Genomic DNA, 27962 nt, shown 5'->3' with positions numbered 1-27962 from the left:
TCTGTCAGGCAGGCAGGCAGCTGATTGGAGGATGAACACTGTGACTCCTCCCATCAGCGGTAGCTAACGACAACCATAGGCTCCGCCCCCCTCGCCTCGCCCCGCCTCTGCCTGTAAAACTGTACAAACTCCGCCCCGCCCACCCACACCGGCGCCTCAACAGGAACAAACCCGGCGCCGCCTCTTCTCTTCTGCCCGGTTAAAACGTCCGTCAGATAAAAACCAACAAACACTCAATAAAAAACAGAAACAAAAAGTAACAAAATGCTCCAACAGGCTCCTCCCCCTCTGACCGGGGGGGTGACGTCACCGTTTCTCATTAGTCCGCCAGGATGATTGGCATGTGAGGAGGCGTGGCCTGCACAGCCGGTCCTCTCCAATGAGGGCGAAGGGGGCGGAGCTCAGTCCGAGTCAGAGTCACTGGAGTCCTCGGAGGACGACTGGTCTTCGTCGTCCTCGTCATCCTCTTCGTCGTTCTGAGGGAAACCAAAACCACCACGGGACAAAGTTAAGTTATTAACTCACACTGTTGCCATGGCGACTCATTAAAGGGATAGTATCATTTTTTTAAAGTGGGGTTGTATGATCTCCAAATAGCCCCTAAGTACTTTAATTGCAGTAAAAGACTCTCTGCACTCCTCCCGTTAGCAACGCCAGCCCATAATAGCCCTGCCCAGAGATTTACAACATACAGTGTTGTGAACAGACCCAAAGAAACGGCCTATTTTCACGGCCTAAAAGAGGTTTTACCTGAAAAATAATACACAGTTCCATTGTTCACTATAATATAATTTTTTCCAGCCCCTCAAAGTGCAGGAAAAACACAGTTTTTATTTGGACCGAACCAACTCACGTATCCCTCCGCCCAGGGTTAGCGCCCACCGATCAGCAGTTGGTTAGGTCCAAATAAAAACTGTTTTTCCTGAACTTTGAGGGGCTGGAAAAAACTGATGAAATGAAGTAAAATAAAACCGTTTCTTTCCACTTCTCTTTGCCTAAAAGCAGCTGACAGATAAACTTTGTCCAACAGTCCCTGAACTCATCATCACCTCGTCCTCGTCCTCGTCCTCGTCGCTGTCGCTGCTTCCTGACGTCTCGTCATCCTCGTCCGAGTCGGAGTCGCTGCTCTTCTCCTCGTCCTCGTCCGTGTCCGACATGTCCTGCTGGAAGACAACAGTCAGGGTCAGAGGGGGCGCAGCCTGTCAGACCGCGCTGAGGGGCCCACGCCTCCTCCTCCTCCTCTACCGACCAATAGAGAGCCGAAGCGGAAGCAGGAAGTAACGTCACCATGGGACCTCAATTCAAAAAAAGTCTCCATACAAATGAACAGGAGTCAAAGTTTTATTTCGTGATCCGTTTGAATTGCGCCATGAGAATAAAATATGACCTCTACCTGTTTAACCCTCTATTGCATAGTGTTGCCATATGGCAACAATTACTTTATCTTCATTTTTCTAAAAAGCTATGATATTTTTTTGTTTGGGCTTTTACTTTGAAGGACATCCAATTTATGAGGTCAAATGAGCAGAATATCCTGTTTCCCTTTTGCTCATGGACATTTGACATGTAAACATCATTGTGTGGGGCTCCCGAAGAGTCTTTTATTCAGAATTTTGGAAAATTTTCATCAAAAAAAAAATTGAAATCACTATCTGGGGAAAGTAAACTTTAATTTTTTTAAATTTAATTCAGTTTTGATGTAATAGTATTTTTGTAATATGCTAAAATACATTTGTTGCCATATGGCAACAGTATGCAAATATGGAAAATTCCTGGTGCATTCAACGCAATGGAGTCCCATTGACTTACATAGCATGAACCCACCCTGAGACCATGTTTACAACCTTTTCTTATATTTTAAAGGTAAAAACATTATATATTTTATGTTTTGTGATTAAAGGTATTTTGTAACATATTATCTAAATGGACTTGCACTTGACGTTACTTCCTGCTTCCGCTTCGGCTCTCTATCACAGCAGCTCGTCCACACCGGCTCGTCAGTGAGTTAGAGTGTGTGTGCTGTGTGTTAGAGTGTGTAGTGTGTAGTGTGTTACCTTGGCTCGGTACGCCATGGCCCTCTTCCCCACCCCGACCCCCGGTGCCGCGGCTCTGGAACCTACCGCCTTCCCCTTCGCCGTCACGCGCACCTTAGCTCCGGGGCTGCTGCGAGCTTTAGCCGTGCTGCGACGTTTCTGATCGACACACACACACACACACACAAACAAACACACAAACAGTTGACACACTACACAATCTTCCAGTCTGGAGCGGATGTTTACTTGAAGGCAACAGTAATATAATAACAACATGACCATGAAAGGGTTTGACTCAAAGAAACACGTGGTTTGGTCTGTAGCTACTAGACCAGGTGGTTCTGTTGTAGTCCAGGTAATCTGGCTCATTTTGGACCGAAAAATAGAACTAATTGTCACAGAATGTTTTTCACCATACATCATTTCTATGAGGTGTCTAGAACAACATACTAAAAGTCCTAAGAAATCCTAGTTGGAGAAATATGTTTAATTCTCATCATTATTTACTGTATAAAGTCTATGGTGCCGACAACAATACACCCCAATGGGGCTATTTTTTTTCCTTTACTACCACAATGAAACTTTACACAATGAAAGTATCCATGAAATGTAACATTTTTTGTATTACGAGTTTCTTTTAAAATGAATCTGAATATGCAAATGAGCCTTACACTAATGGAATATGCCCAAAATACACCCGAATAGGCTTTTTTTTTTTCCTTTACTCCTACCACAATGAAACTTTACACAATGAAAGTAGACATGAAAGGTAACATTTTTTGTATTACAAGTTTCTTGAAAATAATTTTAATTTGCCAATGAGGAGGAGGAGTAAAGGAAAAAAAATAAGCCTATTCGGGTGTATTTTATTTGATTAGTGTAAGGCTCATTTGCATATTCAAATTCATTTTAAAAGAAACTTGTAATACAAAAAATGTTACATTTCATGTCTACTTTCATTGTGTAAAGTTTCATTGTGATAGGAGTAAAGGGAAAAAATAGCCCCATTGGGGTGTATTGTATCGGCACCATAGACTTTATACAGTAAATAATGATGAGAATTAAACATATTTCTCCAACTAGGATTTCTTAGGACTTTTAGTATGTTGTTCTGGACACCTCATAGAAATGATGTATGGTGAAAAACATTCTGTTACAATTAGTCTGTCGGAAAACGCTATTTTGCCTGGACTATTATACTGACTGGGTTAAACAGAATGACAACACTAGAAAGAGATTAAAACCACTAACTAACTAACACTAGACTATTAGAATAATAATAGACTAAAATGACAGTATGACACAAAGACTAAGACGGAGGGATTTCAAAAGCACAAGTAGTTCAGAGTATTTGCTTCATGTGTCGTAATGTTACATAATTATACGTTATATTATTTGGCAAATTTACAAAAATGTTGAACTATCCCTTTAATACAACTGCGTGGAACAATAACTATCTCAGAGACGACGATGATGACACTATGATGCTAATCCAAGTGCTGCTAAGACCCTGCTAATGTTATGTTAGCTTGTGTCCTGCTAATACGCTAATAGCTTAGCATTAAGCTAAACTGCTACCGGCTCAACATTACATTCACTGACTTAGCCAGTTAGCTAAGCTAGGTTACTTACTGTATATTCACCACAGTGTTAGCCACATTAGCTCCATTAGCTCAGTTAGCTTAGCATTTAGCTGTTAGCTGGAGGAAACTTACTGTGGTGGAGAACTCTTTGTAGACGGCTCGATCCTGAGGAGACAGAGACTGGGAGAGGAGAGGGAGGAAGGCGACGACATCATCATCATCATCATCATCATCATCATCATCATCATCATCATCATGTATAAACAGACAGATGACATATAAACAGGTGATGTCACCACCCAGGGCCGTTGTATAGGGGATATTTGTTTCTTGTCCAAATGTCTCATTTCTAGTCAAAACTAATCTCTTTCCACTTAAAATAAGACTCATCACCTAAAAATTAACTTGTTTTTAGATCATTTTCACTTAAATTCACAATAAATAGAAAAATCTGCCAGTGAAAGTAAGTTTTTTGTGCTTGTAATAAGGAAGAAACACTTGCTCCACTATCAGATTTTTCTACTTATTCCAAGTGAAAATCTGCCTGAAAGAAGTAAAAAGTGTCTAAAAACAAGCTACTTTTAATATGATGAGTCTTATTTTAAGTAGAATGAGATTTGTTTTGACTAGAAATAAGACAAATATTCTTGCTAAGATACTTGAGTTTTTGCAGTGTAATGCTGCATTAGCATCAAAACAAAGAAGGCTAAATAAAAAACCATAATACATACGTAGTCTAAGAAAAAAAGAGGAAAAGTTAGGGGGAGGGGCCCACTTTAGTATTCTTTAAGGGGGCCCAGAATTCATAGCAACGGCCCTGCATGTGGTACAGGAACAGACGCCAGAGTCACTGGCAAAAACTGGTAAATGCAATTTTCTCAGGTTTTAGAACGGAATAAGAGAGTAGGAGATCGTAATTCAAATGGCCACATCTCGAAAACCATCAAATGTAGGACTCTGACTTTGACTTTGACTAGGGTATCATTTTAAAGCTTATTTTCATATTTTTTCCATTGATACCAAAATCTCAACTTTGAAATTTGGGGTCACTGTGACTCATTTTGATGTTATCAGGTCACATATTAGAAACTAGAGCCCAGGTTGGATTTAGCTGGAACTGTCCTTTAACTGTGGATGTTGTTGCCATGGCAGCAGCTCCTCACCTTGATCCAGGCCTCCAGCTCGGCCTTGTACTCCGTCTGCTGCTCCTCCACCATCTTCTTGTACTTGTCCTTCTGGGTCTGGCTCAGCTTGTGCCACCTCTTGCCGATCTCCACCATGCGCTCCTTCAGGCTGAAGTGGTTCAGCTCCCCATTGGTCAGCAGCTCCTGGGAGAACATCTGGTAGCCGCTCCTATTGGACCACACAGAGGGGAGGGGGGCGGGGCTTAATGTGACGGTGACGCGTGGTGAATGAATGAATGAATGGAGTAGATGACGGTGATGAGTAGAGCACGGGAATAAGAGAGTAAGGACCCCTCCACTGACTCCCGTGGTAAGGGTTTAAGGGTTTAAGGGTTTAAGGGTTTTGCCCCCTAGTGGCAGGATATGGGTATTGCAAAAGCGCCCAGAAAACCCATTCACTCCAATGTATGTGTGTTGCCCACTTGCTGGTAAATTGATGAAAACGGCCGTGTTTTTGTTTTTAGGTGTCTTGGTCATATCAGATTATACTTATAATTTGTTTATTACAAAATGTAGATTGAAACATTAAAGGAGCAGTGAGCGATCCGGTGGTTTTGTCTAACTTCCTGTCAGCAGATGGAGTTAGCAGCCCCCGCCCTCGTCATGGATCTATTGGTCCTCGTCCCTACGTCACCACATTCACGCGCATCCCTTGGCTGCACACACAGAGAGGACTGCCCCTTTATGCCGTTCTCTCTCCTCATTGGATAAAGGTTGTAGGATACAAGGAAAGTTTTCTCCTGGGCTCAGAGCAGAGCAGAGTGACTGACAGACCCGTGTTTCAGACCAAACACTCTATAGAAGTGATTGCTGTCGGAAGATACAACTATTTAAGACTTAGATTAACACACATATTCACCTTACTTCTGCTTTAATGTAGATAACTATTTTTTTTTTTTTTTACTCTCCTATGTGTTAATGTTTATCTGTAAAGGATCCTCAATGATGCTATTAACGTGGGTGATCTATAAATGTCCTTAAATTATTGAAAACACCACACTGCTCATTCACCAACAATGCAGAGATGTCAGTTCTTTTGCAAAACCCATATTCCTCCACCAGGAGGCGCTGCCACTGGACCGATGATGTCGTTACTCTCTTATTCCAGCGCTCTACTGATGAGCAGCTGTCTGTCTGCAGCTGGAAAAACATCTGTGTCCCACTCACACTGGAGGTTTCTTTGGTTCTCCTTCAAACTTGGGTTTCCTCTGAGGCGGCGCTGTGGGCGGAGCTCTCATCTCCAACAGCTCCCTCTGCAGGACAGCGACAGTCAGTACAACACACACACACAGCCACAACATGGACCAGAGCGGCATTTTTATGCAAATGAGAATGACTGATGCATCCTGGGTAATTTAGGGGCAGCACCCGGCATTTTTACATTGCACTCAGTGGCTTTTTGTGTTTTGATGGAGCGTAGACTAACTAACAATCAATTTGAATGTTTTATTTTGTGTTTCTTTTGTAGCACTATGTCTCATAATTATTTTGACACCCTCTTTGAAACCCACCGCTCACGCTATCTTGAAAAATTACAATGAATGAATCTAGCGGTATGCTCCTTTAGCCTCCCACAGTGATCAATGACTCCACACAGTGGCCAGAAATGTCTGAGCCAGACATCTACACGTATTTGGTGGAATCACCGGGAGGTTTTGGCTCAGTGTTGTCTGTAAACAGCCTGTTAATAGACAACTTTTTGTTAGTTAGTTTGTCAAGCCAGTTAGGCTGAACTTTTCAATGGAGGGATGCCGGGCGCTGCCCCTAAATTACCCAGGATGCATCAGTCATTCTCATTTGCATAAAGATGGCGCTCTGGTCCATGGAGGGTGGGGGCACATGGGGGCGTGGTCAGAGTGGGAGGGGGCGTGGCTCACTGACCACAGGTCTGTACTGAACCTCGTAACGCTTCTGGTCCTCCGCCGCCTTCTTGATCCAAGGAATCTTTTCCTTCTTCTCCATGGACTTCCAGGCTGCCTCCATGGCCGCCTGAGCCTTCCTGCGGTCGCTCTGTGGAGGAGAACAGCTGCTGAACACTAGCTGAACACCTGCTGAACACCTGCTGAATACCTGCTGAATACCTGCTGAACACTAGCTGAACACTAGCTGAACACCTGCTGAATATCTGCTGAACACCTGCTGAACATCTGCTGAACACCTGCTGAACACTAGCTGAACACTAGCTGAACACCTGCTGAATACCTGCTGAACACTAGCTGAAAACCTGCTGAAAACCTGCTGAATACCTGCTGAATACCTGCTGAACACTAGCTGAACACTAGCTGAACACCTGCTGAATACCTGCTGAACACTAGCTGAACACCTGCTGAACATCTGCTGAACACCCCCCCACCTCCCCTCCAAAAAAAAAACTCTTCAGATCTGCACGATTCACAAAAGTCATCTAATTGGCCACAGAAAAGCGAGTTGTGCTTTTCGGAGCGCTGTTTGCATCCCTGTGAACACCCGCTGAAAACTTGACTGAACATCAGCTGAATACCTGACTGAACACCTGACTGACTACCCGCTGAATACCTGACTGACTACCGGCTGAACACTCACCCTGTACTTAGCCAGGTAGTCTCCGATCACGCTGTGCTGCCACATCTCCTCGGCGGTTTTTGGCGTCTCTGGAAGCTTCGCTGTTTTCTTCCCTCTGTCTTTGGCCCCTCCGGCAGCGGGCCACGCCTCTGCCTCCGCCTCCCGACACCGCTCCTGAGGTGTAAACCAGGTAAACCCCGCCCCCCCAGGTGAGCTCACAGTGACACGGGATGTCAGAAACGTTAAACTTAAAGGGATAGTAGCATTTTTCTAAAGTGTGGTTGTATGATCTCCAAATAGCCCCTAAGTACTTTAATTGCAGTAGAAGACTCTCTGCACTCCTCCCGTTAGCAACGCCAGCCCATAATAGCCCTGCCCAGAGATTTACAACATACAGTGTTGTGAACAGACCCAAAGAAACGGCCTATTTTCACGGCCTAAAAGAGGTTTTACCTGAAAAAAAATACACAGTTCCATTGTTCGCTATAATATAATTTTTTCCAGCCCTTCAAAGTGCAGGAAAAACACAGTTTTTATTTGGACCTAACCAACTGCTGATCGGCGGGCGCTAACCCTGGGCGGAGGGATACGTGAGTTGGTTAGGTCCAAATAAAAACTGTGTTTTTCCTGCACTTTGAAGGGCTGGAAAAAATTATATTATAGTGAACAATGGAACTGTGTATTTTTTTTCAGGTAAAACCTCTTTTAGGCCGTGAAAATAGGCCGTTTCTTTGGGTCTGTTCACAACACTGTATGTTGTAAATCTCTGGGCAGGGCTATTATGGGCTGGCGTTGCTAACAGGAGGAGTGCAGAGAGTCTTCTACTGCAATTAAAGTACTTAGGGGCTATTTGGAGATCATACCACCACACTTTTAAAAAATGACACTATCCCTTTAAAGTGACGGGAGTTTCAGACCTTAACAGATGGAGACTTGGCTCTGTGTGGGCTGGCGGCCACGCCCCCTCCCTGTCTAACTCCGCCCATCTTTTCCTCAGACATGACTCGGTCTCGTTCCTCATCTGGAAGACTCTGTAGAATGACATCACTTATTCACTCTGTGACCTTTGACCCCAGAGTATGTGTGTGTGTGTGTGTGTGAGAGTGTGAGTGTGGTACCTCCAGGAACCTCTGCAGGTCGATGTCATACTGCTTCTTCCTCTGCTCAGACAGACAGACAGACAGACAGGTGAGACAGGTGAGACAGGTATGACTTCATGCTTAATATTAACTGCTCTTTCTGTAATTTGCATCCATCTTTGGGAAAATGTTGTTTTTGGTTTCCATAATTATCCCAAGAAAGAAGGAAAATGTTACTTTTTAGTAAATCTGTTTTTATTTTTTGCAAAATGTCATATTCATAAAAGTAAATTTTCTAAGAAAACCCCTTGCTTTTATGTTTTTCAAAAAGAAATGGAACTAATTATTTTAAGCTAATCACCAAATCAGCAAATGAAAAGGCTTTTAAAACCATAGACCCTTGTAATATGTATAACCTTGTTGTATAATGAACATCACCCCTGGCACATGTTCTTTGTGTTTTCATTGTATAGGCTACTGTTCCCTGTATACTATTTGTACCTGTCAACTTCTTTTAAATAAAGCTGTTGATTAAAAAAAAAAAAAAAAAAAAAAAAAAAAAACTTCATGCTGCCTGTTAGCGTGTTCTTCATCACGCTAACTAACTAACACTCACCTGCTCACAGCGTTTCTGAAACATGTCCTTCTCCTTCTGCGTCATCATCTTCCACTGCTTGCTGCACAGCACCATGCGCTCGGTGCTCGGGACGTCCTTCATGTTGACCATCAGCTCAGCACAGTACAGAGAGTAGCCGTTCCTGTAACACACAGCTGTTAGCTCCTCTGTTAGCTCCTCTCTGTTAGCTTCTGTGTGTCTGTTAGCTCCTCTGTGTGTCTGTTAACCTCTGTGTGTCTGTTAGCTCCTCTCTGTTAGCTCCTCTCTGTTAGCTTCTGTGTGTCTGTTTGCCTGTCTGTTAGCTCCTCTCTGTTAGCCTCTGTGTGTCTATTAGCTCCTCTGTGTGTCTGTTAGCTCCTCTCTGTTAGCTTCTGTGTGTCTGTTAGCTCCTCTCTGTTAGCCTCTGTGTGTCTGTTAGCTCCTCTCTGTTAGCCTCTGTGTGTCTATTAGCTCCTCTCTGTTAGCCTCTGTGTGTCTGTTAGCTCCTCTCTGTTAGCCTCTGTGTGTCCGTTAGCTCCTCTCTGTTAGCCTCTGTGTGTCTATTAGCTCCTCTCTGTTAGCCTCTGTGTGTCTGTTAGCTCCTCTCTGTTAGCCTCTGTGTGTCTGTTAGCTCCTCTCTGTGTCTATTAGCCTGTCTGTTAGCCTCTGTGTGTCTGTTAGCTCCTCTCTGTTAGCCTCTGTGTGTCTGTTAGCTCCTCTCTGTTAGCCTCTGTGTGTCTGTTAGCTCCTCTCTGTTAGCCTCTGTGTGTCTGTTAGCTCCTCTCTGTTAGCCTCTGTGTGTCTGTTAGCCTCTGTGTGTCCATTAGCTCCTCTCTGTTAGCCTCTGTGTGTCTGTTAGCTCCTCTCTTTTAGCCTCTGTGTGTCAGTTAGCTCCTCTCTGTTAGCTTATATGTGTCTATTAGCCTGTCTGTTAGCCTCTGTGTGTCTGTTAGCCTCTCTATTAGCCTCTGTGTGCCTGTTAGCCTGTCTGTTAGCCTCTGTGTGTCTGTTAGCTCATCTGTTAGCCTCTGTGTGTCTGTTAGCTCCTCTGTGTGTCTGTTAGCTCCTCTGTTAGCATCGTTATCATCAGTTGTGGACTCACGGTGGGGGTTTAGTCGGCCGTCCGTCAAACTTGTCCTTCAGCTGTCGCTCAGCTTTGGTGAGGACGGACCGGACGTGTTCGTCTGAGTTCGCATCTGGATGAGCCTCGTGATACACCCTCATGCTGTCCTACACACATACACACACACAGAATTCACCACCGCGAAATGTAGTGAACATCCGATGGTCACTAACTGGAGCAAGATATCCCATCATGCATTGCGGTCACGGATGGCTGTTACCACAGCGGCCCAGAGCGACCGGTGTAGCTACCAAATAAATGCAGTAGTGACCGGTGTAGCTACCAAATAAATGAAGTAGTGACCGGTGTAGCTACCAAATAAATGCAGTAGTGATCGGTGTAGCTACCAAATAAATGCAGTAGTGACCGGTGTAGCTACCAAATAAATGAAGTAGTGACCGGTGTAGCTACCAAATAAATGCAGTAGTGACCGGTGTAGCTACCAAATAAATGAAGTAGTGACCGGTGTAGCTACCAAATAAATGAAGTAGTGACCGGTGTAGCTACCAAATAAATGCAGTAGTGACCGGTGTAGCTACCAAATAAATGCAGTAGTGACCGGTGTAGCTACCAAATAAATGAAGTAGTGACCGGTGTAGCTACCAAATAAATGCAGTAGTGACCGGTGTAGCTACCAAATAAATGAGGTAGTGACCGGTGTAGCTACCAAATAAATGCAGTAGTGACCGGTGTAGCTACCAAATAAATGTAGTAGTGACCGGTGTAGCTACCAAATAAATGCACTAGTGACCGGTGTAGCTACCAAATAAATGTAGTAGTGACTGGTGTAGCTACCAAATAAATGCAGTAGTGACCGGTGTAGCTACCAAATAAATGTAGTAGTGACTGGTGTAGCTACCAAATAAATGCAGTAGTGACCGGTGTAGCTACCAAATAAATGCAAGTAGTGACCGGTGTAGCTACCAAATAAATGCAAGTAGTGACCGGTGTAGCTACCAAATAAATGAAGTCGTGACCGGTGTAGCTACCAAATAAATGCAAGTAGTGACCGGTGTAGCTACCAAATAAATGAAGTAGTGACCGGTGTAGCTAGCTACCAAATAAATGCAAGTAGTGACCGGTGTAGCTACCAAATAAATGCAAGTAGTGACCGGTGTAGCTACCAAATAAATGCAAGTAGTGACCAGTGTAGCTAGCTACCAAATAAATGCAGTAGTGACCGGTGTAGCTACCAAATAAATGCAAGTAGTGACCGGTGTAGCTACCAAATAAATGCAGTAGTGACCGGTGTAGCTACCAAATAAATGCAAGTAGTGACCAGTGTAGCTACCAAATAAATGCAGTAGTGACCGGTGTAGCTACCAAATAAATGCAGTAGTGACCGGTGTAGCTACCAAATAAATGCAAGTAGTGACCGGTGTAGCTACCAAATAAATGCAGTAGTGACCGGTGTAGCTACCAAATAAATGTGTTGCGGCTTCCACAGACACCCACAACAAATGTCGGAGCAAATTTCCTAACAAGCGTTATAAACTGACCACAGGCTCTGGATAGCAAGGCTAATTTCTGTTAGCCAGTCTATGAGGTTTTACATTATACGTTAGCATTAAGCTAGCTGACTTTATGCTTAAATTAGTTGTGAGTGGCTGTGTGTGTTTTGAAAGTTGTTTCAAACTATGTGGATTTGATTTAACATATTTGATTCTTATATTACCACTTATTACCACTGGGCTGAGTGAACGCTGGCGCGTTTAGCTGCCGCTGCTCTCCGGCTCTTTCGTGATTTTAATTGCTTGTGATTTTAACTGTTATTTAGACTGCACCCCTTTTTCGTCCTCACTGCAACGATCTGGCTGTTAATACCGTGTGTGTTTTCTTTGGACGTTTTTTACCTGCCTGTGGTGCTCCCACTCCTCCTACTCCTGTCTCCCGGTGCTTTTCCCTCGCTCATCATGTGGATCTACCTGACTGTGAGGTTTGTGCTCCTCTGGGCTGTCTTGTCCATCATATTAAATCCATCGTCAGCCTTACTCCAATACACCGCTGCTGAGCTCCTCCAGCTTCGGTTCCATCCACCTGATCCTCCACCGATGCAGCGCTTCTGCCCGGACATCGCTCCCCCACCATATCGGAAATACACCCACCGTGGCTCCCGACGAAGCTTCCACATCGATGACTCCACTGCCATAAACTCCATCTGGTCCACGACCCGTCATCGACCGAGAAACTCCGGCCGCAAAGTGGACCGCAGTGTGTTAGCTCGCCTACCCAGAGCGGCGGCTAACGTTAGCTCTACCAACGAACGTAGCGACGTCAAAATAGGATTACTTAACATCCGTTCCCTGACAAGCAAAGGACATCTGCTGCAGGACCTCCTCCACGACCGCAAGTATGACTTTTTATGTCTAACTGAGACGTGGCAACAACCTAATGACTTTTCCCAGCTCAATGAAGCTATACCACCTGGGTTTGTTTACACCTGTCATCCCCGTCTCACCGGAAGAGGTGGAGGTCTCGCGATAATCTATCGCGAGACCTGGAAGGTCTCGCCTGTCACTGTGACAGCATATTCATCTTTTGAATCCATGGCTCTTCAACTGAATGGTCCCACTCCAACTGTCTTAGTCACTGTCTATCGTCCACCTAAGCCAAATAAGGATTTCATTAATGACTTTTCTGCTTTCCTCACCCACCTCACCTCACTCTCCTCCAATATAATTCTGCTTGGTGATTTTAATATCCATATGGACAATTTCAATCAGGCCCTCTCCAAGGACTTTACATCCTGCCTGGATAGTTTTGATTTAAAACAGTATATTGATTTCCCTACTCACTCTAAAGGCCATATTTTAGATCTTGTTTGCTGCTCTGGTATCACTCCTTCTAACTGTTCTGCTGATGACCTTCCCATCTCTGATCACATGTTAATATCATTCACTGCCCGCTTAACACTTTCCAAAGTTAAGCAGTCACGGCTCATTTCTTTCCGTAACATCAAAAATATTAACTCAGCAGCTCTCATCTCAGGCATTAACAGTCTCCCCAATTTCAGTTACTCATCCACTCCTGATGAATTGGTTACTCACTACAACGATGGCCTCCATTCCCTGCTGAATTCACTTGCTCCTGTTAAAACTCGGACTGTGTCATTCACCAACTCTGCTCCCTGGTTCACTCCCCATCTACGTCAACTCAAAGCCAAGGGACGTCAACTAGAGCGGCTCTTCAAAAAAACCGGACTCTCTGTTCACAAACAAATGTATCACACACACATCCTCCTTTACAAAGACACCCTCTCCTCAGCTAAATCCCAGTATTATGCAGGTCTAATCAGTGCTGGTGTTGGGAATACTCGAGCCCTGTTCTCAGTGCTCAACAACACATTACGCCCTCCGACCTCACTTCCTCCACATTTTTACTCCTCAGACCACTGCAATTCCCTAATGTCATTCTTCAACGAAAAAATACACAGGATTCACCAGCAACTGACCGCTCCAAACCCCTGCACTCCATCCCCTCCGGTCTTCCACCCCCCCTTCTCTCAAGTACTCTCCAGCTTCCAACTGCCCTCTGCTGCTGACATCTCGGACCTCATCCAGAAATCTAAAACATCTACCTGTCAACTTGACCCCCTGCCGACCTCCCTCGTCACTGCCTGTCTCCCCTCCTTGTTACCCCTGATAACTGCCATCATCCACTCCTCCCTCACCTCTGGTTCTGTACCATCCACTCTTAAATCTGCTGCCGTTACACCCATACTCAAGAAACCTGGTTCAGACCCGAGTGACTTCAATAACCTCCGGCCAATCTCTAATCTACCATTTCTCTCCAAGATTCTGGAAAAAGCAGTGGCTTCTCAGGTACACGCACATCTCCATAACAATAACCTCTACGAACAGTTCCAGTCTGGATTTCGCCCACGTCACAGCACAGAAACAGCCCTCCTCAAAATCACAAATGACCTCCTGATGGCAGCTGACTCCGGACTATTATCCATCCTCATCCTCCTCGATCTGAGTGCGGCCTTCGACACCATCTCCCACACCACCCTCCTTGACAGATTAGCATCTATTGGCATCTCCGACACACCCCTGGACTGGTTCAAATCGTATCTCTCTGGCCGCACACAGTTCATTCAGTTGAAAACCTTCACATCCCAACCATCACCCGTCTCCTCTGGTGTTCCCCAAGGCTCTGTACTTGGCCCCATCCTCTTCATCATCTATCTCCTCCCCCTTGGTCAGATCTTCCGTAAATTCAGTATCCATTTCCACTGCTATGCGGACGACACCCAGCTCTACCTTTCTTCTAAACCCACCTCCACCTTCCCGCCCTCCTCCCTCTGTGACTGTTTACAAGAAATCAAAACCTGGTTCTCTTCCAATTTCCTGAAACTCAACAGCGATAAAACCGAGGTTCTCCTCATTGGCTCTAAATCCACTCTCACTAACACTCCAAGTTTCACTGTCCCCATCGATAACTCCTCTGTCTGCCCCTCCCTCCAGGTTAAGAGTCTGGGTGTCGTCCTTGACAGTACTCTCTCATTCCAAACCCACATCAATAACATTACCCGGTCAGCCTATTTCCATCTACGCAACATCAACCGTCTCCGTCCATCCCTCACTCCCAACTCCACTGCCATCCTGGTCCACACCCTGGTCACATCCCGCCTGGACTATTGTAACTCCCTTCTCTTCGGTCTCCCCCACAAGTTCACCCACAAACTCCAACTGGTTCAGAACTCTGCTGCCCGCATCATCACCAGGATCCCATCCATCAATCACATCACACCTGTTCTGCAACAGCTTCACTGGCTTCCGGTCCAATCCCGCATCAACTTCAAAATTCTGCTCCACACCTTCAAGGCCATCCATAACCTCTCTCCCCCATACCTCTCCGACCTCCTCCACATCAACACCCCTTCCCGGACACTCAGATCTGCCTCATCCATCAGCCTCACTGTGCCTCCTGCCCGTCTGACCACCATGGGGGCCAGAGCCTTCAGCCGCTCTGCCCCCCGTCTCTGGAACCCCCTCCCCCCCAGCATCAGGAACATTGACTCATTCTCCACATTCAAATCCCACCTGAAAACCCACCTTTTTAAACAGGCCTACTCCCTCTAAACTCTCGTTGCCCCCCCCCCCCCCTGCATCTTTCATTTTTGAAGATCGCAGAGTTGTTTGTTTTTTAGTGATTTAGTATTTACTTCTTGTTGTTATTGTTATTTTTCTCTGCTTTGTAAGGTGACCTTGAGTGCCTTGAAAGGCGCCCCCAAATAAAATGTATTATTATTATTATTATTAATATATTGCTTTACTCCTCTTTTTATGTTGGTACCTATACACCCGTAGGTCTATGCTACACCGGCCGTTACCATGGTTGTATCCATGGTTTCGGACACAACCATGGACCCAGGTTCAGTGAGTCTGGTACCTCGTAGTCCTTCTGCAGCTCCAGGGCCTTGCTGATCCACTTGAGTCTCCTCTTGTCCGACAGCTGGGACCACTGCCTCCTCAGCGCCTCCTTCAGCTCCTTCTGGCTCACCTGAAACAAACACAGACCAGACTCAGGCTCACTCAGGTTTCCATAGCAACCAGCTCCTGTTTTTGATTTATAATAGTGTCATGTTAATTGTCTTTCTTTGTAGTTTTTATGTCTGTTGGTTTCTGTTGGATGCATGTGTGTTTTTCCTGTTTTATGAATGATGTTATGTCCTTGTTGTTCATTTTAATGGCTTTTAACACCTTTCCAGGAGGACTACACTGCAAAAACTCAAAATCTTTCCAAGAATATTTGTCTTATTTCTAGTCAAAATGTCTAATTTCTAGTCAAAACAATCTCATTATACTTAAAATAAGACTCATCATATTAAAAGCAGCTTGTTTTTAGACACTTTTTACTTCTTTCAAGCAGATTTTCACTTGGAATAAGTAGAAAAATCTGATAGTGGAGCAAGTTTTTCTTCCTTATTACAAGCACAAAAAACTTACTTTCACTGGCAGATTTTTCTATTTATTTCAAGTGAAAATTAGTTTGAAACAAATGGAAATTATCTGAAAAGTAATGAGACATTTTTACAAGAAATAAGACAAATATTCTTGGAAAGATTTTGAGTTTTTGCTAGTTTTTGTCGGAAACTAGCCGTTAGCTAAAACTTGCACCTTTAATAATAATAATAATAATAATAATTTTATTTATATAGCACCTTTCATACATAAAATGCATCTCAAGGTGCTTTAAACAAATCATCAAACAATTAAAAACAATATTAATCAACAATCAGGCAGTAAAAATACAGTGACAATAAAACAGTAGCAGTGATAAAACTAAAACAATCATACGAATAAAATTAGGCCAAGTTAAAAACAAATCAATTTGAGGAAAAAAAAAAAAGAAAAAGAAAAGATACCATAGTCAGATCCCTAATTATATGCTCTATTAAAAAGGAATGTTTTAAGTCGATTTTTGAAAATAGAGAGAGTATCTGCCCCACGAATTTTACCTTTACCTTTTATTATGTTCATTAATGTGCACTGTCCTCCTTAAAGCAGATATCAGCTTCACGGCCGTTTCGGCTAATGCTGCGTTCAAGGCAGGCTTTTGAAACCGTAAGTTACAGCTTCAAGTCACAACTACGACTTGGTAGCGTTCCAGGTAACCCGTAGCTCGTGTTTTTACCATCCTGTTGTCTGTGAAAGTTCCCTATAACGGCCACTCGTAACTTCCGACCCGTGAACTCGTACCAGATCGAACTGGTATGACTTCACAGGAAGGAAAAACACAAAGTACGAGTTTCTTTGAACGCACCATGAGTTAGCAGCCCCCGCCCTTGTCAGGCATCAATTGGTCCTCGTGCTACGTCACCACATTCACGCGCATCCCTTGGCTGCACACACAGCCCTTCATGCCGTTCTCTCTCCTCATTGGATAACACTTGTATCCCACAAGGAAAATTTTCTCCTCGGGTTACAGCAGAGCAGAGTGACGGAGAGACTCGTGTTTAGGCTGAAATACTTCATGTAAGTGATTGCTGACGGAAAATAGGACTATTTAGGACTTATATTAACAAAAACATTCCACTGATATCTGCTTTAAATAAAAAAATTAAATAAAATAAAATAAAAAGGGGTGAGGTCGGGTGAGCGTACGTACGTCCGGGTGCAGCTTCATGTAGGTCTTCTTCTCGTGGTTGTACCACAGCTGTTGGGGGGTCTTGGGTTTCTCCGGCAGGTCGGACTTCTTCCTCTCCTCGATGAGCTCGGGGTGGTCCTCCCTGCAGACAGCTAGCGTTAGCCACCATGATGCTACACTTCCTCTTTCACACCGTCAGAGGAGTCATTTACTTTGGCCTTTTATCGTTTTATATGATCAGACTAACAAGGAAACAGATCAGACTGCAGCACAGATGGACAGAGTAGAAAGAGTACAAATACTACTGGTCAAAATTTACTCCGTTACAAGTAAAAGTAGCTCAGTCGACATGTTACTGCAGTAAGAGTAAAAAAGTACTTGCTTTTAAATGTACTTTAAAGGGACAACCAGGAGTTTCTATCTGGTTATAAAAAGTCTCATATTAATGTGGATGAATCTCCGTTACCACTTGTTAATGGTCCATTTTAGATAAATCTATGGTTTTGTCTCTATGGTTATTTTGTTATTATTAGTGGTGGTGGAAATGCTGGGCGAGCCGACCAGCGTTTCTTTACTTTAGGTTTCGTGGCGAGTCATGAGAATAACGCCGCCGAATCTCCGTTTATGGTGGGAACTACGACGGTATGTGATCGTCTTCCAACCTCTGACTTTAATTCTTGATGAATGAAAACATGAGTCTGTCTTGCACCGGTCAAAGAATTTCACGGTGCGGAGGCTCATAAATGTAGTGTGGAAACACTTCGCTTTAACAAAACTCCTCGTTGTCCCTTTAAGTCAAAGTAAGAGTCAGAGTAAATGTCTTATTCTTCACATCAATGAATGACTCTAATTGTTTGTAAATGAATGTAAGGAGCTTTTAACTCTTTTTAATTATTACAAGCACAAAAAACTCAAAATTAGTTTGAAACAAGTGAAAATGATCTAAAAACAAGTTCATTTTTAGGTGATGAGTCTTATTTTAAGTGGAAAGAGATTAGTTTTGACTAGAAATGAGACATTTTGACAAGAAATAAGACAAATATTCTTGGAAAGATTTTGAGTTTTTGCAGTGCAATAGGAGTTTAGAAAAAGACCTGAAAGTAACCAGTACTTTTCAGCCTTCCTAGGAATTAACTTGAGTAAAAGTAAAAATATTCGTCTTGGAAATGTATTCAAGTAAGAGTAAGAAGTACCAAAGAAATCTAATACTCAAGTAAAGTACAAATGCAGTTACAAGCTGCTCTAAAGCAGCAGCAGTAAGTCAGGAAGGAAGGTGAAGACAGATGAAGGGAACTGACTTGAATCGAGCCATGTTCTTCTCAAACTCCTCCTTCTCTCGTTGGAACTCTGTGATGTATTTTTGCTGCGGGAGAATAAAGAAGAAGAACATTAAGACCAGCACGCTTTATCACTGATCATATTTATCCCCAGTTTCATTTATGCTGGAAAAATGTTTTGTTTGGCTTCACTGAATATGATAAAAAAAACTAAATTCTCAGTTTTATATGATTCATTTGTTAATTATTTTATCCAAATTGTATATACATGAGTCTAAATGTTCTGGTAAGAAGCCAAACTTCTTGGAACTGTCTGCATGTTGGTCAATATAATATATCTCCTCCCTCTGTGATAGTGAGAATAAAAAGCTGTTAAAACGTCTGATCTCTGTCAGCTTTACTAAATATTTATTTAACTTTATGTTTTTTCTGTCTTGCTGTCAACCCCTGGGGTGTTTATGATGGTTTGGTTGTGTATTAATGTTGTATACACTTATTTCATCTAACTGTATTCAGTCCTGTGTATACTCTTGTTGTCAATAAAGTTGTTAAAAAGCTCGGGCTTCACCTTCTTCTTGTCGGGCAGCTCCTTGTACTTCTTGGACAGGATCTTGGTCAGGTCCAGGTTGCTCATCTCCGGGTGGATTTTGGCGTATTTGGCTCGTTTCTCCATGAAGAAGCGGAAGTACGGCGTCAGAGGTTTCTTAGGGAAGTCTGGGTGAGTCTGAATGGGAGAGAGAGAGAGAGAGGTCAGCGAGGTCAACGGGGTCAACGGGGTCACGTGATGAGTGTGTGTTCACTTCATTAAAGGGATAGTTCAACATTTAGTCAAATTGTCCCATCACCATAATCCCTATAGTCATAGCAGTAGGTTCGTTACCTTTAATTGTCGGTGCAAGCTGTTTTTAGAACGGCGGAGCAGAGCCGTGAGCTGCTCAGAGCTACGCTACGGAGGCTCATTATGGGATTTCTTGGTTTCCCTCATCAAACTCATCAAATACACAATCCAACAACTCCACAACGCTCTGGTGGACAAGTTGTGAGCTGCACATTCACCACGCTATGAGATAATAACACAACGTTACCACACAGAGTTGTTTTAGAGGGAAATTCATGCAAAACCGCTGATGCACGTTGCCTTCAGGGACAGTTTTTCATCAACAGTCTCTGTATTTCCCTCTAAAACAACTCTGTGTGGTAACGTTGTGTTATTATCTCATAGCGTGGTGAATGTGCAGCTCACAACTTGTCCACGAAAGCGTTTTGGAGTTTTGGGATTTTGTATTTGATGAGTTTGATGAGGGATCGCAACCGTCATATGGACATGCACTGCTACGCCGAGACCCCCTGTAACTCAGAGAAGCCACGGAGGACTCTGAAACTTCTCCCAGCCCTTAATCCACATGAGGGGGAGGAGATAATGAGGGAACTTTTTCAATTTTGAGTGAACTATCCCTTTAAGATCCAGGATCAGAGTCTGGTCCGGACTCACCTTCAGTTTCTTTCCTTTGTACGGGTTCTTCACAAACTCGATGGCATCCACGATCAGTTCCGTCATCGTCCGGTACTTACGCACCTGCAGCACAAACAGGGTGAGTCTGGTTTACATGGGACCAGGTGTAGACAGGGCCGTTGTATAGGGGAGAAAGGTGATGATAACTCTAGGGGCCCAGCGCCCAGTGGGGCCCATAAAAAAACCCAGTAGTCTAATCTTTGTATGACTGATTTATTCTGCTTAGACCCTGACTAATACTCATAGTACACTGTAAAAACTCTACATCTTTCCAAGAATATTTGTCTTATTTCTTGTCCAAATGTCTCATTTCTAGTCAAAACTAATCTCTTTCCACTTAAAATAAGACTCATCACCTAAAAATTAACTTGTTTTTAGATCATTTTCACTTAAATTCACAATAAATAGAAAAATCTGCCAGTGAAAGTAAGTTTTTTGTGCTTGTAATAAGGAAAAAAAACTTGCTCCACTATCAGATTTTTCTACTTATTCCAAGTGAAAATCAGCTTGAAAGAAGTAAAAAGTGTCTAAAAACAAGCTACTTTTAATATGATGAGTCTTATTTTAAGTAGAATGAGATTTGTTTTGACTAGAAATGACATTTTGACTAGAAATAAGACAAATATTCTTGCTAAGATACGTGAGTTTTTGCAGTGTAATGCTGCATTAGCATCAAAACAAAGAAGGATAAATAAAAAACGATAATACATACGTAGTCTAAGAAAAAAAAAGGAAAAGTTAGGGGGAGGGGCCCACTTTAGTATTCTTTAAGGGGGCCCAGAATTCATAGCAACGGCCCTGGGTGTAAGGACCATAGGGACCAGGTGTAGACAGGTGTAAGGACCAGGTGTGACTCAGGTACCTCTGTTGAGACTTTCTGCCACTTCTGGCGACACATGTCTCCGGTGAAGCTTCCGAAGCAGACCTTCTCCCAGTCGAAGTGCGACTCGGTGGTTTTATACTTCATGCCGTCTAGGTCCGGGAGCAGACTGCGAATCCTCTCCAGCAGAGTCAGACAGTCCTCCTTAGTCCAGTCATCTGACACACACACACACACACACACACACACACACACACACACACACACACACACACACACACACACACACACACACACACACACAGGCGTCATTAGATAGATAGATAGATAGATAGATAGATAGATAGATAGATAGATAGATAGATAGATAGATAGATAGATAGATAGATAGATAGATAGATAGACTTTATTGATCCCAAGCTGGGAAATGACAGTGCAGCAGCAGCATTACACAGACACACAGTGACGATAACAACATCTAGTATAAGAATATAAAGAACAAACTATACATGATAAAATAGCAATAGCAAATAAAATAAAATGTGATGTACAAAAGTATAAACAACAACAAATTGTCAGCGTTGATTTTAGTGCAAAGTAGAACATGTGCGATGTGTGTAACTGGGTGTAGAAAATAAAGTGCGTAGTGACTGTAAGTTATGAGCAGAGTTTTTCAGTTGTTATTATACAGTGTGATGGCAGGTGGCAGGAAAGATTTCCTGTATCTGTCCCTTCGACAGCAGAGCTGGAGCAGCCTGTGATGATGATGTCATGGTGATGATGATGATGATGATGATGATGATGAAGGCAGTGTGTTACCTGGTTCACCCTTGCCCCTCGAGCTCTGAGCTGTGGAGACGCTGCTGCTGCCGTTCATCATGCAGAACCTGACGGAGAAGACTCCGCCCTGCCCTCCTCTGGAGACACACACACACACACACACACACACACACACACACACACACACACACACACACACAGTTAATTCAATGTTGTATGTTGTGTGTATCATGTCGTCTACAGTCGTTAGTGATGAGTACGTGATCTATCCTGGTCACCGAAGTGGAAAATAGGTGAGGTTAGCTCCATGTTAGCTTCATATTAGCGTCATGATACCTTCATGTTAGCTTCATATTAGCGTCATGATACCTTCATGTTAGCTTCATATTTGCTTCATGTTAGGGTCATATTAGCTCCATGTTAGCTTCATATTTGCTTCATGTTAGGGTCATATTAGCTCCATGTTAGCTTCATATTAGCGTCATGATACCTTCATGTTAGCTTCGTATTAGCGTCATGATACCTTCATGTTAGCTCCATGTTAGTTTCATATTTGCTTCATGTTAGCGTCATATTAGCTCCATGTTAGCTTCATATTAGCTCCATGTTAGCTTCATATTAGCGTCATGATACCTTCATATTAGCTCCATGTTAGCTTCATATTAGCTCCATGTTAGCTTGATATTAGCGTCATGATACCTTCATATTAGCTCCATGTTAGCTTCATATTAGCGTCATGATACCTTCATATTAGCTCCATGTTAGCTTCATATTAGTGTCATGATACCTTCATATTAGCTTCATGTTAGCCTCATATTAGCTCCATGTTAGCCTCATATTAGCTCCATGTTAGCTTCATATTTGCTTCATGTTAGCGTCATATTATATGCTCCGTGTGTGTGTGTGTGTGTGTGTGTGTGTGTGTGTGTGCGTGCGTGTGTCAGACGTTTGATTGACAGATTACAGATCCAATATCAGTGGCTGGTGAATCGTGTACAGGTTGACGTATAATCCGTGCGCCTACATTATCCAATGCGGGAAAAAAAACACACTTTCATCCCGGATTTACTCAAAAATAGAATTTTGCACAAAGTTTGGCCTACAACGTCTGATAGATGAGTTATTACATTAATTTTATGACCCAGAGTGGGCTCAAATTCAATTTTCTTTTCTGTACACCTTTAAAATGAATTTTTTTTGTGCTACATATAGGCTACACAAATAGCCCAACACTGCACTACAAACAGGCTAACATCCACATTAAAATCCTTCAACTCAACTCTATGTTTACTATGTATACTGTGCAACTGTCTATTTGTGCTGAATGTGTTTGATATAATGTGTCTGATATGACTTCTACAGCACTTTGGTCAACAATGGTTGTTTTTAAACGTGCTATATAAATAAAATTGAACTGAACTGAACTCATTCACTTCAATTATGTTGTTTCCAAAAGGGGGGAAATGTCAAACCTGGCAACGCAGCATGCGGCTTTGTTTACAACCTAGCACAGTGCAGCTAGCAGGCTACGATAGCTTCGCTAACCAGAGTGACTGCACAGGGCACAACATGGACCCATTTATCATAGGAAAAATCAAACGGACGGTGAGGAATAGTGACGTTAAAGAGTCAGAGGAAGCAGCGATATGAAAACCAACATGAAGACGCCAGAGAAGGACGAGCAGGTAAAGGCCAGGTGTTCCTAGCAACAACAATAAACTAAAGGTAAGAGGCATACAGACACAATATAATTCAGAAAGTCTGAAAGTTAGTTAGTAAGTGTATTAAATAGCTTGGTAGCTACTTACACTAATTTATAGCGCTCCATGAGGTGGCGTGAAGTCTTTTTTTTTTTTTGCTCCGACTTGGATGTGAGCCAGTCAGTGACACGCAGTTCTCAGGCAATGAAATGGTTTAGTCCACTATAGGGGGGTCTGGAATGTTACTACAAGCATCTTCCTGGCATGACTATGGTAAATACTGTTTATTGTAGTATTTATGATTACCAATAAGAAAGATAAATGTTTCAACCCCCCCTATCTGTTATTTGTACCTCTTTTAGGGGGGTCGAAGTCGTAATTGGGATGGTCAAACCCCCCTGTAATTCGCACTATGATTGATACCTTCATATTAGCTCCGTGTTAGCTTCATATTAGAGAAAGCTATGAAAACGTATGATTTGTGCTCTTTATTCTCTGTATTTATTTAATAGCCTATCCCCTGGCTGTTGTTCAATTGTTTTTTTGAAGGTACATTAATAATAACTGCCTTGTATTGATTATATTTCTGTCAATGAAGATTTATTGGAAAAAAAAGGGGAGAAAAAAAGAAAAAAGCTTCATATTAGCCTCATGTTAGCTTCATATTAGCGTCATGATACCTTCAGCTCCATATTAGCTTCATGTTAACTGTAACTGTAAAACTCCTGTGTCACTGTAATGTACCAAAAACAATCTAAACCTCCCACTGTAGTTTATAACGTAACTCTGTTTTTCTGTTTGTTGATTAATAAAATGTTTTTTCCAACAACTGAGTCGTTGCCATAGCAACACATTTATTACCATTTATTTATACTGGGGGCAGGGCTTCTGAAGGGGGGGGGGGGGGGGGGGGGGGGGGGGTCTTTTCAAATAAAGAACTACCGGTAATCATTTCTCATTTCTCAAAGACAGTAGCCTAACAGTTGATAACTAATGAAGAATAATGAAGGGTCAACAACAAAAGTTACTTTAAAAAAGCAACAAGGAGGAGTTTGTATCTGGTTAAGTTACCACTTGTTACTGGGTCCATTTAGATAAATATCGTTTTGTCTTTATTAGTTATTTTGATATTATTATTAGTGGCCGTTATTCCCATCACTGCTGGTCACAGCGAGCCACTGACAAGGTCAACCCGCAGACAGGGCTCTGTTTGTGGGCACTGTGACATGTGTTGGTGCCGGAGCTCGGAGCAGAGTTTAAAGGGATAGTTCACCCAAAATTGAAGTTTCACTCATGATCTCCTCCCCCTCATGTGGACTAAGGGCTGGGAGAAGTTTCAGAGTCCTCCGTGGCTTCTCTGAGTTACAGGGGGTCTCGGCGTAGTTCGTCCAAATTTGACGAACCGGGAAGAGGAGCTTCGAGAAGCTTCCGCTACAAAACAAGCTTGAAATATAGACTTATTTAATTTTTTTCGGGACAATGTCACATTTCGGGGCTTCAATACAAGACATTACAGACGAGCAGCATGGAGGTATCTGGATGTTTTTTGGTGTGTCTTTTTGTTACGAAGACAGTTGGTATCCATTTGCAACCGTCATATGGACATGCACTGCTACACAGAGACCCCCTGTAACTCAGAGAAGCCACGGAGGACTCTGAAACTTCTCCCAGTCCTTAGTCCACATGAGGGGGAGAGTAGATAATGAGTCAAATTTCAATTTTGGGTGAACTATCCCTTTAAACAGTCCGAGTACAAACCTGTGGGTTTATAAAGAAACTATATGAACACCGAGCTAAAACCAGACTTTATGTCTGTAGTAAATAAACCCTCAGCCTGGCTGAACTGGCAGCTGCAGCCAGGACCGTTGCTATGAATTCTGGGCCCCCTTAAAGAATACTTCCTCTAACTTTTCCTTTTTTTTTCTTAGACTACGTATGTATGTATCGTTTTTTATTTAGCCTTCTTTGTTTTGATGCTAATGCAGCATTACACTGCAAAAACTCAAGTATCTTAGCAAGAATATTTGTCTTATTTCTAGTCAAAATGTTATTTCTAGTCAAAACAAATCTCATTCTACTTAAAATAAGACTCATCATATTAAAAGCAGCTTGTTTTTAGACACTTTTTACTTCTTTCAAGCTGATTTTCACTTGAAATAAGTAGAAAAAATCTGATGGTGGAGCAACTTTTTCTTCCTTATTACAACGCTCAACTCTGGGTAAATTAACTTCGGTCCGTCGACTCGACACAGTTCTGGTTCCGAGGCACCTGAACGCCTCACGGGCCCGGGCCAGCGGTGAGAGGCCGGGCTGAGGCAGGGCCGTTGTATAGGGGAGAAAGGTGATGATAATTCTAGGGGCCCAGCGCCCAGTGGGGCCCATAAAAAACCCCAGTAGTCTAATCTTTGTATGACTGATTTATTCTGCGTAAGACCCTGACTAATACTCATAGTACACTGTAAAAACTCTACATCTTTCCAAGAATATTTGTCTTATTTCTTGTCCAAATGTCTCATTTCTAGTCAAAACTAATCTCTTTCCACTTAAAATAAGACTCATTACCTAAAAATGAACTTGTTTTTAGATCATTTTCACTTAAATTCACAATAAATAGAAAAATCTGCCAGTGAAAGTAAGTTTTTTGTGCTTGTAATAAGGAAGAAAAACTTGCTCAACTATCTTTACCTCTATCTAGATTTTTTCTTCTTATTCCAAGTGAAAATCTGCTTGAAAGAAGTAAAAAGTGTCTAAAAACAAGCTACTTTTAATATGATGAGTCTTATTTTAAGTAGAATGAGATTTGTTTTGACTAGAAATGACATTTTGACTAGAAATAAGACAAATATTCTTGCTAAGATACTTGAGTTTTTGCAGTGTAATGCTGCATTAGCATCAAAACAAAGAAGGCTAAATAAAAAACGATAATACATATGTAGTCTAAGAAGGAAAAAAAAGGGAAAGTTAGGGGGAGGGGCCCACTTTAGTATTCTTTAAGGGGGCCCAGAATTCCTAGCTACGGCCCTGTCCGAGGCCGCGCTGAGGCCGAGAGGAGCCCTCCGTCCTCCGGCAGGAGTCACCACGTAGCTTCCGCTGGCACGACGAGAGCTAAAGACGAGGAGCTAACGTTCACCTTTTGGGTTAAATACGAAAAAATCCACCAAATAAACCTGGAAAATAAAAACACGAATAAATGTAGATGTTTAAAATAAAGACCTTTATAAAGCTCCGAGCGACACGTGCAGCGGATTATCTCATTATTTTGAGGAAAAAACCGTTAAAATGATAAAATGTGTCGACATCGGTTGTAAAAAAAAATAAAATAAAAAATAAAAATAACGACGGTAAAACGACGACGTGTTGGTCCGGTACCGAGCGGTGCAGCGGCGGGGGTCCAGGCCGGGGGTTTGGGTCGCAGAGCGGGCTGGATGCGGCGCCGCTGCCCCAGAAGCCTCCACTGCGAAGCCGCCATGAAGGTTCTGGAGACTCGGGGACAAACGAGCAGAAAACCGCAGAAATCTGCTCTAAAATCACGACTTCACGCTCACCTTTTGAGTCCGACAGAAACCCGGGTTGGTTCCGCACAGCACCGTGGTGGTCCGGAGGATTTCTGGACTTTCAAAGTGTGTTTTTTTGAGCCGTAAACCCCGGGGAGTCAGGTCGAAACGAATCCGACAAAAGGAGCGTCTAGTCCGGTATGAAACTCCGCCCAGCGCCGCAGGGGGAGGAACTCCGGGGGAAAACATGAGGACAAAGGCGGAGGATGAAACTAGAGACAGCGGCTAAGACACCAGCCACAGCCGCAGAAAACTGCCTGATTTACACTAATAATAATAATAATTAACTGAATTCTTCTTATTCTTAATGAGTCTTTTAGTCCCAGTTCACCTCAGTGCATCCTGCCTTCAGACCAGAACCACTTGTCCTGGTCCCGGTCTTGGTCCTGGTCCTGGTCCAGATGTGGACCCGGGTTAGGTTAGGCCAGCCGCCGACAGGACTTTGGCCGGAGGTTCGGTGCGGAGAGCGGGCGGAGAGAGGGAGGAGAGAGGGGGGGAAGAGTCCTGGTCCTCCGGCCGCTGCTCCGCGCTGCTTCCCCGGCCTGTGGCGCCTCATCAGCGGCTTCTCAGCGGCTCATCAGCGGCTCATCAGCGGCTCTTCAGCGGCTCATCAGCGGCTCTTCAGCGGCTCTTCAGTCCCCTGGTTCCTGGAGGAGAGCAGCGGCATCCACATGGCATCCTGCCCGCTGAGCACACACCTTCCTCCGGCTGGGAGCTCACCGACCCCCCGGTCCCCCGGTCCCCTCCCACACACACACACAGCCGATCAATCCATACATCAAACCTATCCATACACCTGTCCTCTGTGCAAAGTGTCTATAGGTGTGTGTGTGTGTGTGTGTGTGTGTGTGTGTGTGTGTGTGTGTGTGTGTGTGTGTGTGTGTGTGTGTGTGTGTGTGTGTGTGTGTGTGAGACAAAGTGTTCTTCTATAAATGAAATATATTTTCTATTAAATACAGACTGTTACATCTTCATCAACTTTGTCCCAAAATAAACAGAATGAATGAATAAATAAAGGCCCTCAGTGTGTGTGTGTGTGTGTGTGTGTGTGTGTGTGTGCTACTCCACAGTGGATCTGTGTATTAATA

General features: G+C 43.2%; 1 protein-coding gene across 4 annotated transcripts; it reads right to left on the bottom strand.

The window, feature by feature from the left end:
* On the bottom strand, positions 1 to 27008 carry ubtfl (upstream binding transcription factor, like). Of its 4 annotated transcripts, none has more exons than XM_083991635.1 (20): positions 26866 to 27008; positions 21660 to 21757; positions 20883 to 21058; positions 20000 to 20083; positions 19076 to 19231; positions 18529 to 18593; positions 17252 to 17372; positions 15533 to 15643; positions 10118 to 10245; positions 9037 to 9178; positions 8460 to 8501; positions 8259 to 8372; positions 7363 to 7515; positions 6682 to 6810; positions 5968 to 6053; positions 4780 to 4969; positions 3749 to 3796; positions 2055 to 2192; positions 1050 to 1163; positions 1 to 476 (listed from the first exon to the last, which is right to left on the bottom strand). In XM_083991635.1, the coding sequence occupies exons 2-20, from the start codon at positions 21718 to 21720 to the stop codon at positions 402 to 404; spliced, it is 2133 nt and encodes a 710-aa protein (XP_083847761.1). In that variant the 5' UTR covers positions 21721 to 21757; positions 26866 to 27008; the 3' UTR covers positions 1 to 401. The 4 variants fall into 4 exon arrangements, with proteins under 4 accessions (XP_083847761.1, XP_083847762.1, XP_083847763.1 ...); XM_083991636.1 differs by having other exon boundaries at positions 1050 to 1160; XM_083991637.1 differs by having other exon boundaries at positions 6700 to 6810.
* Between the last annotated feature and the right edge of the window lie 954 nt (positions 27009 to 27962).

This window comes from Trachurus trachurus (genome assembly GCF_905171665.1).
Source record: "Trachurus trachurus genome assembly, chromosome: 17".
NCBI classification, from domain to species: domain Eukaryota; kingdom Metazoa; phylum Chordata; class Actinopteri; order Carangiformes; family Carangidae; genus Trachurus; species Trachurus trachurus.
Note: the sequence above shows the minus strand (reverse complement) of the source record. Positions and strands in the feature narration are given on the sequence as shown.